General features: G+C 38.2%; 1 protein-coding gene across 1 annotated transcript in view; it reads left to right on the top strand.

Annotated features, from left to right (window-relative positions):
* LOC124804830 (modular serine protease-like) overlaps positions 1 to 14,456 on the top strand; it is a 269,364-nt gene that overhangs the window by 161,355 nt on the left and 93,553 nt on the right. The window contains exons 8-9 of the mRNA XM_047265176.1: positions 5,592 to 5,753; positions 6,445 to 6,566. Of these exons, the coding sequence (XP_047121132.1) occupies positions 5,592 to 5,753; positions 6,445 to 6,566 (284 nt within the window). The remainder of the gene's footprint in view (positions 1 to 5,591; positions 5,754 to 6,444; positions 6,567 to 14,456) is intronic.

The raw sequence follows: 14,456 nt of genomic DNA on the forward strand, positions 1-14,456 counted from the left end.
ATTGAGCCCTCATGATCTACCTTTGCAAATACTGTAAAAGAAATCTGAGAAAATGTCAGTGTGAAGAATAAAATTTTCCACTCAAAAAGAACAGCAATTGATGAAAGAAGGCATCCAACGTTTGAATAGTAGTAACAAGCAACTTTATTTCACTACGAGGCAGCTCATGTGTGGGAGTGTAACCAAATGAAAGATTGTTCTGTAAATATTGCATTGCAGGGCACTTCATCCTTTCCACATTTTTCTCCATTAACAACTTGGTGGCAAAGACTTTCAAAATCAGTTAAAGTTCTCCAAACAGTGCCTATGATGCACATTTCTATGTAAGATTTATTAATGAATCATCATTAAAGATCCATTGGTGACTTAATCTTTGCAGTATGCACTACTGGACAGTTGAAAATCCATGCAGGCTGAGAGAAATGAGTAAATAGTAAAATTGGCCTATCAACACAGGCATGGTCTTTTCAACAATTGTATCGTTTATCCTTGTTTTTATTGACAAAACTCTGAATTGCCATAATATCTTCAGTTAATAACAGATACACATCTGTAGTTTTTGAAAGACATCCCATTGGCCATAAACAAATTGATGTTGTACTGACATGATGGATGTCCCACCCATTTTGCACAGATAATTACAGACCTTAACAAAATATTTGTGGCTTGTTGGATCAGTTGTTTGTGAAACACAAAACGGAAAAATGCTCTACACACTCACAAGATTTAATATCTCTGGACTTCTGTGTGTGGGAAAAATTAAAACAATGAGTCTACAAGGAAACACAGACTCCCAAAGACAATTAATGCCAATTAAGACAGTCCTGTGCTGTAATAAGCCCAGATGAAATTTATTGAGGATTACTGTCTGTCTGGAATCACTTCATGGAAATCTTGGTGCTCAAGGTCAACATTTAGAGAACTGATATGGTGGTCATAATATCAGATACATGAACCATAGCCAAGTTACATGTTTACTTATAATTGCTGCAGTATGACGGATGTGGTTACAATGTCTTTTGCAACAGAGTCCTTAGATAAGAAGTTCTTGGTTTACCTGGTGCATCAAATTCAGATAATATCCCAGGCTTTTGATGACTGTCTACATCATAACCATTATCATCATCATGGGATTTGTCTGACTGCCATGAAATTTGCACAGCTTCCACTTTTGTGCACAGAGGACAAGATCTGTGGGCCTGGATTGCATCACGATATCATGAAAATGGTACACACACAGGTGGTGCCCACTACATCCACAGAATACATTTGCACACTCTATCCACTGTCACTTGCACTGCCATCACTCACTTCTCCATGCGTTGCTAAGTGCATAGCTGGGTGTCCATTAAAGTTGTTCTCATATAGTCTAACTTCAGCTGCTTTCCCAATCACAGAGTCCCAATAACTTGATGTGTGAGCAAGATTCTCTCTAATCCAAACAAAAGCCTGTGTTTGTTAATAGCCTGTGCCCAGCTACTGCTGAATTTTTGAAATTCCGGTCTTTGAGGTGATACTGATGAACACAGTGATCAATGGTAATTCTTACAGACTGGCCCCTATAACTACTGCCACACTCACAAGGAATATTATAAATTCCTGGTACTTTCAGGCTGAGATTATCTTTAATGGGTCACTACATTTCTATAATTTTACTGGGTGGCTACAACACCGAACCAATTCCTTGCCTGTTTAGGATTCTACCTACCTTATTAGTTGCTGCATTTTACCCCTCTTACTAGGTGTTGCACAGCAGAATGCAATCTGCACTGTGTGTTGATCACCCTGGCTGAGTTTAACAGTGTTGCATCTTGTTTTCCTCCATGGTGGTAACTTAATACCACAGGCAGAAAACATAATTAAATTACTGGCACCTATAGTTTGCCACTGCAGATGCCATACTACAAACTCAGAAATATTTGTTGGTGTTATAAAACAGATCAGGATGGACACTCAACTGAAATCTTGGCTAGCCTTGACATGATCTCTCTTTTTGTGGTAGCACCAGTGGCATGCTCCCATGAAATTTTGAATTTAGTTGAGCACACTGTGACAAGCACTTTTTTTTTGTATGGTTAAAATTATTATGAAATGGCTGATCAAACAGCCATGATTTCACCAATTTCACCAGTCATACCTGAATTTTTCATGGAGGATTTTGAAGAACAAGTAATGATAAGTGCTCCCTTCTGTCCATTCTACTCTTTCCCGTACACTGACAACACATTTTCAGTATCACCATATGAATGGTATACATCCTAACATAAGATTTACAGTGGGAAGTTAACTTTCTTAGATGTGTTGGTCAAACAGAAATCAAATGGATGACTCAGTCATTACATGTACAGAAAACGAAGGTATTCTGTCCTGTATTGCAAGGGTATAGCTTTCACTTTCCAGTTCTGAAAAGAGCTAGGCTGAATGCTCTGGTACACAGAGCCAGGACTATTTCTGATAAAGGCCATGCAAGCTCTGAGATTAACCATCTGATAATGGTGTTAAGAAGAAATGCTATTCTGCTCATGATATTAAGTAAACCATGATATAGAGTAAACCATGATATTGAGTAAACCATTCAACTGAGGCAGCGGGAGCAACACATAGCATGACTTGCATTCTGTGGTGCAACAACCAGTAAGACAGGTAGCATCCTAAACAGGCAAGGAATCAGACAAGTCTTTTGCCCACCTGGGAAAATTAAAGATCTGCTGGGACCCATTAAAGATAATATCAGACAGGTAGTATGAAGGATTTATAATATTCATCATGATAGTGGCATTAGTTATGTGTTTCAGGTTGTACAGACTGTTGCTGATCACTGTGTTTAGCATCACCATCACCTTTACTGTAGGAATTCACGAAAATCAGCAGCGGTTAAGCACAGCCTGTTAAATAAATTTAAGGTTTTGTTTGAACTAATTAGGTTTCTTGCTCATGTTTCAAACTATTGGGACCATGTGATTGGGCAAGCAGCTGAAAGTGGATTATGGGCAAACAACTTGAATAGATACACCTAGCACAGAAGCATGCATTTGAGAAAGAAAGAGCACAGAGGAAAGTTCTCACAGTTCACCACCAAATGCAAGGGATGGTGCTGCAAGCAACACTGGATAGAGAACACAAACATAATCTATGGATGTAGAGAGTGCCTTCTCAGTACACACCATTTCCGTGATGTCATCATGGCATAAGCTAGCCAATTAGATGCCATCATACGGGCATAAAAATGGAAGCCTTGCTAGTTTCGTGACAGTTAGACGTAGCCCCCAATGACACTGAAGTAGACAATCATCAGAAGCTTGGAGTTGTATCTGAATTTGAGGTGGCAAGTAAATTGAGAACTTTTTAAACCAGTATGGTAAACATTTATTGACCCTTTTTTCCTGGTAGTGGAATGTTGGTTTGCAGTGTTATTATTACTCCTATTGAACAAGTTGTATGCATGTTATGTTGGTGAAGTCAGTTTTTGAAAGTTCTTTCCAGATACCGCAGAAAAAACAATGGAGCACCTAGAAGACATGGTCTGATGTGAAATTCCAGATATGAATATCAGCAATACAGGAAAAGACAGATTGTTACTTATTGTAAAGATGACATGTCAAGTTACAGACAGGCACAATTATGTTTTAATTGTGCCTGCCTGCAGCTTGATGTGTCTTCTTTATGGAAAGTAGCAATCTGTCTTTTCCTAGATTTTTGATTGAACTTAGAGTTTAATGTGACAAGTAGAGCAGCCACTACAACAGATTCGTGTTGTTTGTGTTTAGTGTTGTTGCCAGGGCAGATAGTGTATATAATGGACACGAACAGCATCAGATGTTGAGTGATCAGTGTGAAGGTCACAGAGATGTTGTGCACCTATATAAGATGGTGTTACCAACAACTATCAGAATTTCTAAGCTGCCTCATCACACTATCCCAGACGATCGTCATCGGGCAGGGGTCCCATCCTTCCAATGTTTGGGAGAAGTACAGTGGTGTCACTCGTGGTGTCACGGTATGGGGGCACACTCAGAAATTACATCGGGGGACGGCTGGTAGTACTCTCGTGGCACAACACAACATCATAGACATTTAAGTCATCGTGTGCTACCCCTCATGCAACAGCATTGTGGTGCCATTTTTCAATCGGACGGTGCTCTTCCACACATGGCACATGTCTTTGTGAACTGTCTGCAAACTGTTGTGGTACTCCCCTGACCAGCAAGATTCCCAGGTCTGTCTCTGATGGGAAATGTCTGACATCAGCTCTGCACCAGTGCCAGTACCAATATGCAGGATATTGAGGACCAGCGACAACAGTTGTGGATGAGCTTGCTTCAGGAGAGGATATAGCGGTTTATGACCAAATCAGTATTTGCTTCAATGCCAGATAGGGTGCAACATCATAATAATAAGGGCGTTCATACTTCCAAGTTCGTTGTAAATTTGGTTTGCTTTTCTAATCACTGAAATAACTTTACAAGATTCATTATGTTTCCTCCTTCCCCTCTGGATGCTTCACCTTTTTTGTCAGACAGTCACTCTAGAAATACTTTCAATTGTGTGGTGTTTTACTGTTTATTCATATTTATTGTATATGTTATATTCCATAAAAACGAAATATAACAAGAATGAGCAAAACTTTCCATGCTCTTGTCCAGTGGTGGATATAGAAAAACGTCAAGGAGGGGGCACTAAAGATGTCTTGAGCTACCTTTACATTTGCCGTAATAAAAAATAATCAAGTCACATGCAAAGTTCAAGAAAGGTTTATTGAAACTGATTATACACATATACAAGACAGTGCCATCTTATGATATCAAGATCACTAGAATGGCTACAGCTTTTCTCGTAGATATGTATTAGCTATCTATGTGCCAGACAGAAATGTATAAAAACAGTGACGTGGACACATTTGGTATGTAAGAAAGTACAACTACTCGATAACTCGATTCAAACGAGTCAACTGACAAAAGAAATGATCGAATAGCGTGCCGGCTGACTGGCAGGGGCAGTGCGAGTGGCAATGTGGGCAGCCCCGCAAGGGGGGTGGGGGGTGCCCTGCGTGCCCCCATATGTATCCACCACTGTCCTTGTCGCACATCTGGAAGATTCTGTGAGGAAGGTGGGGGTGAAGAGAAATACAGTCATGCAGATAAACATGACCAAAGAAACAGTGTGATATAGTCATCACCCTATTTATAAGACTAAAGTTCTTCTTCCCTTTTCTCATATTTGCTGATTTTATGTATTATTGCCCCTCACTTCCCTCTCCTGCTTGCCCATCCCCTCCCAGCACTTCTTCTTGTAGTCAATTGTTTTGTAGCACTTTTCCATTGACTTATCAAATTACCATGTTTGGTAGTATGAAATTAATTTTTTTTTCATGGTTATAGAAGGAAGCTTTCAGAATTTAAAAAAATGCACAAACTAACCTTTACTACAAAACTAAATATTAGTATTGTTATAAACACTAAGGAACATCACCACAAACTTCTAATGGATATAAATGGATATTCAGAAAAATGATATTGTAATTAGCTTCAAATCATATGGAAAATTATATACAATTTCTTCTACTTTTTAATATGCATAATTTCTATGTTTAGCATGTGGAAAGGACCGGTCTGGAAATTCCCCTCTTCTAGCTCATGGTACAACTGTAAAAGGTGGAGAATTTCCATGGCATGTGGGAATATATAAAAATGTAGGAGATATTTATGCAAACATTTGTGGAGGTTCTTTGATTTCTCTTACATTTGTACTATCAGGTACGTATTGGTGATTCTAATATTTTCTTATTTTTAGTATGAATTATTTTCCACACTGTACTTCTTACACTTTTTGTGCCTGTTCTCCACCAGGATTTGGTATAACTCTACTTTTCTTGCAGTATAGATGTGTCTTATCTATGTATTTTAATTTAGCTATTACTTTAAGTGTTTGATTTTATTGTTCTTACTCGTTATTTGCCCACTTTCCCATTGTTTGTCATTTCCACTGTATCTGCCATTTTTATCCTGTTTTCTCACTTTCCATCTCCCCTCCCCCCCCCCTGCCCCTTCCATCACCCCCCCCCCCCCCCACCACCTACAGTCTCTTGAGCCTGCATCCTACTTACCCATTGTTTTCCTCCATTTTCTTTTATTTCTCTGTCATTCCTAGTGCAGCTGTTTGTTTGCATGTGAATTATTGTTACTAACCTGTACGCATGTAAAAATTTATGTAAAATCATTTTGTAACAAGCAAGAACTTTAAATTTTGTGATGAAAATACTTAATGGTTTCTGATGGTGGCATGTGTGATGGCAGCAGCGTCAGCTGCTGCTGCTGCTGATGATGATGATCATGGTCATGGATGTAATATTTTGACAATGTTTTTAATTAATAAATCATGCTTACTGAGATTACTGGGATATTTTTCTTGATTTAGTGAAATAATCTGATTTTTTATTTTCTTCAGCTGCTCACTGCTTCTGGAACAATGCAAAAAGTGAGAAATTTCCTGAGGACCTTTTCAGAGTAATAGCTGGAAAAATTCACAAAAGCTACACCACTAAAGATCCTGGCCAAGAAGAACGAGCAGTAAGTTAATGGTGAAAACATTCACTGTTCTGTCATATGAGGTGTTAGAAATTCTTATTTGTCCGTCCTTTCATGTTTTGATAAACTGAATAATCAAAACTGAAGACTTTATGACCTGTGAAACCATTTAGCTGGCCGTTGTGGCTGAGTGGTCCTATTCGCTTCAGTCTGGAACTGCGCTACCGCTACAGTCGCAGGTTCGAATCCTGCCTGGGGCATGGATGTGTGTGATGTCCTTAGGTTGGTTAGGTTTAAGTAGTTCTAAGTTCTAGGTGACTGATGACCTCTGATGTTAAGTCCCATAGTGCTTAGAGCCATTTGAACCATTTTTTTGAAACCATTTATTTAATTCAGTGTGCTTTGATACTCATTTTAAATGAGCACAATTGTCTGATGCTAAATGTGGTGGACTGAAAATTGTATTAATTTAGGCTTAAAGTTCTTGAGCATATTTATTTGTCATAGGATGTGAGAAATAGGTATCCTAAACCATTCCCATGTAAATTACTTTGGCCATTGCCGATCTAAAACCTTTTATGCTACCTGAACTTCCGTCAGCTGGTCTCATGATTTTTAATAACCAAAGTGTAATTATTAATTTTTATATTGCAATCACAATTCCATTTTCTGGGTGAACAATGATATAATTTCACTCTCAGCTAGATTTCACATTTGTATTATTATGAATGGTAATTGATTTAAACTGGTGTATTTTGTGATACTTAAGATTCCATTTTCTAACTGTACTCCAAGTGAAACTCTACAAGAGTTTTCTGCACTGAATAATTACCAAGCATTTCACAGATGGAACTGAATTCATACAATATGTTCCTTGTAAGCTTTAATAATAGTTATTAATTAGCAGTTGCGATAATTGGCTCAACTTCATTAGACTGCCACTAAAAAAGACAATCATATAGAATCTGTACGTCTGAAGGTAGTCAGGTTTTATAAAGTAATTACTAAACCAAATCTATAGCCACCTACTCACTGCAAGCTCAGGCTTTGGATGAAGCATCTGTAATTGCTGTATTCCTGATACTGCTACCACTAATCATCCTGTTGTGAAATTCACTAAAAGTGACAGTTCAGTGAAACAAAATGACACAGAAAAAAATTTATTATTGTAGTAAGGAATTATAGACTAACAAGACTTTCAAGAAGCACTAAATAATGATCTACAACTGTATTCTGTGAGCCATCATATGATGTGTGACGGGGATACAGAATCTTAGTTACTAGGATCATTTTACCTCTTTTCTATCCTGCTTGTGTACAATACACATGCAGGGTGACTTGGCATCTCTCTGTAATAGTTCCAACTTCTCAATCAAAAAGCTGAATTGATTCCATCCTAATCCCTATCAATCCAAATATTAGCTCCATCTCTAATAACTTCAATGTTAACAGGGCATTAACAACTAACCTTTCTTCTTTGTCACACAGTGTATGTATAAGGATGACAATGCATTCATTTTAGTGTCTTCTTTTGCATTTGTTGGGCATATCTGTGAGTTCTTTGTACCTGACTTGTGGTTCCTTGGAATTATTTCAATAATTCAAAGTCTACCACATTTCTTTCTCACTATAATACATAGTTCAGTTGTTCCACCTGAAAAAGCTCCAAACAGATACTCCTGGATCACAGGGAAGTGGAATGAGTCAGGTTTACAAGCACAGAGACACAATAAAAGTGGGAATAAACAATTGATCAATCAATTTTTTATACATTCTGTGAATTTGCTGGTTTCCTCTGTCTAATTTTTTTTGTTCACCTCCTTTGACATTTGTAGTGAGTTACTCAATAAAGTGATTTTCATTATATGTATATAGTAATTTCACCTAATTAAATTGGTTATCCCAATATGAGACTATTTCCCTGAGGACAAGTATTTCTCCCATTCCACAAAATATGACTTTATTGTGGAAGATCCACATAAGGTGTTACATGAAACTGACAGCAACATCCAGCATCTCCAGCAAGAGATTGAAGTTTTGGAGCTCTTGTCAACTCAACAGAAGTCAATAAATGCAGTACCAAAAGTACCTGTGTCTGGGCACCTCCACTATGCCGAGAAGTGACATTAAACCATATGCAACAAGGTTTCCATTCAGTGTTTTCATCCACATTGCAACAACACGCATCAGTTAATGACTTTCTGCATGCTGGCTCATTGATTTTTTCTGTCCTGTGCTTACAATTGTTGACCCCACTGCTTACACCTGCAGGACCTGAAATGTGGTTCATGATTCTGGAGAACATTTCTATATATCAGCAGGTGACAGAAGACCATGAGCAGTTTACATAGCTATCAGCATCCTAGACCAGAGAGTGATGCTCCAGTTTTGGAGATTATTGTACACCCACCTCACTAACAGGCCTACCTTGCTCTCAAAATGGCCTTAATTGTTCATTGCACTAAACTACCTGATCAGAAGCCTAAACAAGTGCTGTACTAGGGAAAATGTGGCGAGGAAAACCCATCAGAGGTTTGGAGACATTTATGTGCTTGAGATTGACACTAGTGTGGTTTCTGATAATTTATTATTACATATCGGGCAACAACACTGGCTTCACAGGTGCAGTTAGTTTTGATAGTGCACAAAGGGGACTGCAAAAGTTACTGCAAGTTGCTGGTACATTGCATGAAATACTAGATTGGACTATTGTAGTGGCCATGATATCAACAGCCAAAATACTTTCAACAACTGCCAAGTTAACGTGAATACACTATGCCTCACTGCACTGCCACCTCATACTGACACTCGGTCAGCAAAGCTGAGGAACTCAGAAGTCTGTTCACTATGGTTAATGCCATGTCCAAATAGTTTTTGGTGTTATTTATGGACTGACCCTAATAGAAGTTCATGTTTACAATATGCTTCTGTCCTTCAATCTCAAGATGGCAGCCAATTTCAAGCTAGCTTTGCTAACATCTGCTGGTATCAAAAACCTTTCAGATTTCAAGCCGCAAAAGTGCAGAGAGCTGTGCACTACCTAAAGAGCAAAGGTGATCTGGATTAAGTGTGATGGATTGCAGCACCTGCAAACAGTGCCACTAACAAAAGAAATGTCATCTCGTAGCCATTCATACATAGATGGCAGCAAAGTGGCAGATATACGATCTATAGCAGTACTGCGCATAATCGAAAGACTTAGTCACTACTACCTTAGTCACTACAGTGGTGCAGCAGTTGCATATTTTTGACAAAATTTCAGGTTTGATTTTCTTGATTGGCATGGCTCAGAGGTCAGCACACTCACTGCCTCAGGCACAACTTGTGTAACTTCTGCTGAGCCTCTACACGTAATTCCTGTAAACAGCCTTATTAACTGCACACATGGCTCCAAAGATCTAATAATAAGTATATGTTTTGCATATTAGTGGCACCAAGTTAAGTGTTCATACACTCCTGGCTAAGACAGGAACTGAAACTGAGAGTAGCAAAGAAAGCTAAAGCAGAAACGTGGATGTCCATTTTCAAATGTTTCTTTCAAAAGAAAAATCAAATTTTTATGCCCAGATTATTTCTTGTGTCACTGAATAGATGACTGAAATAGATGTGAATGTCAAACAGTGGAAAATGTTGGCTGGAATCACAACAATATGCAATAGGATGTGATCCTCAGTGACTGGAGGTAATGGTGTGGCCTTAAGATGTGTGTGTATGAATTGTGTGGTTTTCCAAATCTGATAAAGGACTTTGTGAGATAGCTTAGCCCACTTTTAAATGTGCTGTCTGTCACTTGATGCTTCCTCTGTGTGCTGTAGATATTACTGTCACTGGCATTGAGAAACAGCTGGAATCATTAAAGTTCAGTGAAGTTCCAGGGCCTGGTGAAATACCTGTAACCTTCTAAAACAAATTTGGAGCTGAGTTAGCCCTATTGTAACAATAATATATTGCACATCCCTTGAACAACAAACTATGCACAGTGTTTGGACAAAAGTGCAGGTCATACCTCTTGTACAAAAGGCTGGTGGAAGTACGCGACAAAACTGCCATCCTATATCTTTGAAATCAATTCATTGTAATATCTTAGAACATATTCTGACCTAAAAAATAATGAGATATCTTGATGACTTTCTCCATGCCAACCAGCACAGGTTCTGAAAACATGAAATATCAAGCAGAATTTGTGACTGGACTGAGGATTTCTTGGTATGGAGGTCGCAGCATGTTATCTTGGAGGGAGAGTCATCTTGGGACTCTTGATATTCACATTGTTTATTAATGCCCATGCAGACAATATTAATAGTAATCTCGGACTTCTTCCTGATAATACAGATATCTATAATGAAGTACCATCTCTAAAAAGGTACACATGTATTCAGTCAAATCTTGATAAGATTTAAAAATATTCAAAAATTTGAAATTGTGCATTTCACAAAACAAAACAAAATGTGGTGTCATTTGACTAAAATATCAGTGGCTTATTGTTAGCACATACAAGTAACAGGGTTATATCAATTTCTAGTTATATGAAATGATCACATAGGCTCAGTCTTAGGTAAAGCAATTGTTTCCTTTGAAGAAGTGGAGCCCCTTCATGCCAAAACTTGCAGGACAACCATCACATAAAGTTCTAGTGTCACCTCTGTGGAAAATGTTGTTATTTGTGCCGGGGAATCACAGAATGCTGGTCTGCGATTTTGTCCATATGTCTGGTGGAATCACCTAGTAATGTGGCTCCATCTGGGGTACAATACACGGAAACATTTGAAGGGTAACAGTTTAGAGCAGAGGGGAAATAAGTGCTACAGTGGAAGAAAAGCTTTTCAAGTTGGCAGACTTCAGTTCGTTGACAGAATAATAGAGAGATGCAATCAGTCTACACAGGAGATAGCTGACAAAACACTCACATGATCCTGAAAGGTTACCTACCTGTGATTTATATTCTTCTCTTGGTATCTGATGAATGGAAGTTCATAGGATTGCTGTAAAACTGGCTTTATTGGAAATAGTTTGCTAATGTGCACTGCACAACTTCTGATCAACATGACATGTTCCACAGTTATCATCACTATTAACCCTATGATGATTAATTCCACCTCTCACATAAGGTGTTTTCCACAGGCAGGAACTTTCAATATCGTGCTAACCAGAGTAACAATGGAAAAAATGGTGCCTTTTTATACATGAATTCTGATAGATGGACATTCCAAATTAGGTATCAAACTACACAGTGGACACAGTTTCATAATGACTGACAATAATGCACAAAAATGAAAGAGCAGTTACAAAATTACAAGCAGACTCTAATCTTGAACTGATTACTGGTTTCCACACGTGATATATGCTTGTATGCTGTTCCTCCAACATTTTTAGGTCTCAACTGACTATATAAAGATGGCATATGAACATACTGTTATTTCTGAAACTATGTAATGGTTTGAAAAACTGCTGCATTAGATTTTACGATTGGACTGAGTTACATGTTAGAATAATGACCCATTATATAAAATGAACAGTTAGCAATGTACAAAAGCTTGCAGAATGTACTAAAGCTTGCAGAACTACTTTGTGTGTCTGCACTATGAATTACTTGTGTACGAGTATGGCAGACATATTTAGACTTACTATAATTTATGTTAATTTAAGAAAATTCTCAAACAGTAGCTTAATTAATTAATTAAAATTAATTAATTAATTAATTAAGCATGTCATTCACTTCATAAAAATTAAGGAAACAGAAGTTGAGCAGCAGGATCTGGAATCTAATTAGTACAATGGCAAAATTTGCAATGGAAAGTGTACGTCTTCCCAAACTTTAAATTTTACTCAAAATGTGTTATTCCGTACTGGAGTAATGAGTTCAATTATTAATTTGTAACTTTTAAATTAGGCATTCTACTGAATATCAGCTTCATTCGTGCATGATATTTCCACAAGATGACTTCTTATCTACATCAGGTGCTACCTGAAACTGCTCGTCAAGTGGAACAGTTCTAATCCTTAACTCGTGAGGTGACTTTTCTATAAGGTATATCCCGAGGTGGAGTCTCTGGGACCCCTATGTTTAAACCAAGATTTAAGGCAAAACTCATATGAATTTTTTTTAATTTATGCTATGTAACATTTATTTCCACAATTATTTAAGTGTTGTTTAACTGCTTCTAGTTTATTTTGTTGCACTAAACAAAGCCTGCAGCATTTCACTATTTATCACACAAAAGCACATAATTTTCTGTGGTTATTTTAAATATTACACGTAAATAGACTGTTAGAGTACTGAATTTTACATTCTGAAAAATTATACAATCTCTGTAGCAAATAAATTTCCATATAGAACTAAATTCCAGGGTTTAAATTGGCACATAAAGATTCCACCCGATAGCTACAAAAAGAAACTCTGTCAAATTCACATGGATTGCTGGGAACTACATTTTTCTTATCACCACTCTGAACACATTCAATTTTAACAGACACTTTAAGTATTTCATTGAAGAAACCAACAGGTCCCCATCACAACTTTCCGGAAGTTCATCCTCTGAATGATATTCTTGTTCGATAGCAGAACTGTGATCACTGGATAATATAAAATCTTCGTCTTTTTCATTTATTTTTTTACCTATATCACTGGCAACTTCTTCCATAGACTGACTAAAATGTCATCAAACTAAGGAAATTTAGAACTGACACATTTGTTGAACACATTTTGAGCTATATGGAACCATACTGAAGAAAACATGTATGTAGTTCATGAGGCACTGTCTAGGAGACTCCAACACCACCAGCCAGTGTGGCCGAGCAGTTCTAGGTGCTTCAGTCTGGAACCGCGTGACCGCTACAGTCGCAGGTTCGAATCCTGCCTCAGGCATGGGTGTGCGTGATGTCTTTAGGTTGGTTAGGTTTAAGTAGTTCTAAGTTCTAGGGGACTGATGACCTCAGATGTTAAGTCCCACAGTACTCAGAGCCATTTGAACCATTTTAACTCCAACACCTATCAATAAAACATTTCAACAATAAACAAGGAAAGCGATAATGCAACCAAAAACAAACGATCATAAGCTTGGCCATTTAAGGAGGATAGGGGGAGTATAGAAGCATTCCACCACAACTGGCCTTGGAGAGCAAGTTCAAAAATTTGCGGTCTGAGGCACCACACCTCGTGAGTTAAAGGCTAGTATTCATACCTGTGGCATTCCCCTACCACGGTTGGTTTCAGACATTCCGTCTGCGGTCCTCTCATACTAGAAGCTTCCATAGGCATTCACGTTTTTGTCTAGTGCTCCAGACAGTGGGCTGGTGTTTTGTCTTCAGTCCAGTACACCTGTCCATATGCTGGCACTACATTTTCAGTCTGGTGTGTTTCTAGGTGTTACCTCTTTTATGGTCCATTCCACATGTCTACACTGTGCACTCTGTGGTGTTTTTGTAGAGCTCTGCTGCTGATGATGCCTCCATTGTGTTTTCAGCAACTCAGGTGTAGAATCCCATGCTCTACTGAGATGGTGCTCAGTGTCACAGTTCATAAGTTTTTTAACATTCTTACCTCCATAGGCTCTGTTATAGCACTGTCCCAGTATCTGGATGTCTCTGTCAGAATCCTCATTTTATCATAGTTCATGGAAAGATTGAGTACCAGGCAATACTTGGCAAGAGCTGATTTAGTTGCCTGTCTTAGTCTGGTGTGCCTCTGATGTTGTTTGCATCTGATGTCCTCTGCCCTAGTAGTTTGGCCAGTGTATGACACCCCACATTAGCATTACTTATTATAAATCCCTGATTTTCATATTCCTAGGTTATCTTTCACATTTTCCTGTAGTCTTCGTATATTGGTAGGTGAACAGAACATAAACATTTGATGTTATGCTTCCTGAGAATCCTGATGATTTTGGCAGAAATAGATCGTGCATGGGCAGATACACCAGTCTTCGCTTCATC

Source organism: Schistocerca piceifrons, chromosome 7 (genome assembly GCF_021461385.2).
Source record: "Schistocerca piceifrons isolate TAMUIC-IGC-003096 chromosome 7, iqSchPice1.1, whole genome shotgun sequence".
Classification (NCBI taxonomy): Eukaryota; Metazoa; Arthropoda; class Insecta; order Orthoptera; family Acrididae; genus Schistocerca; species Schistocerca piceifrons.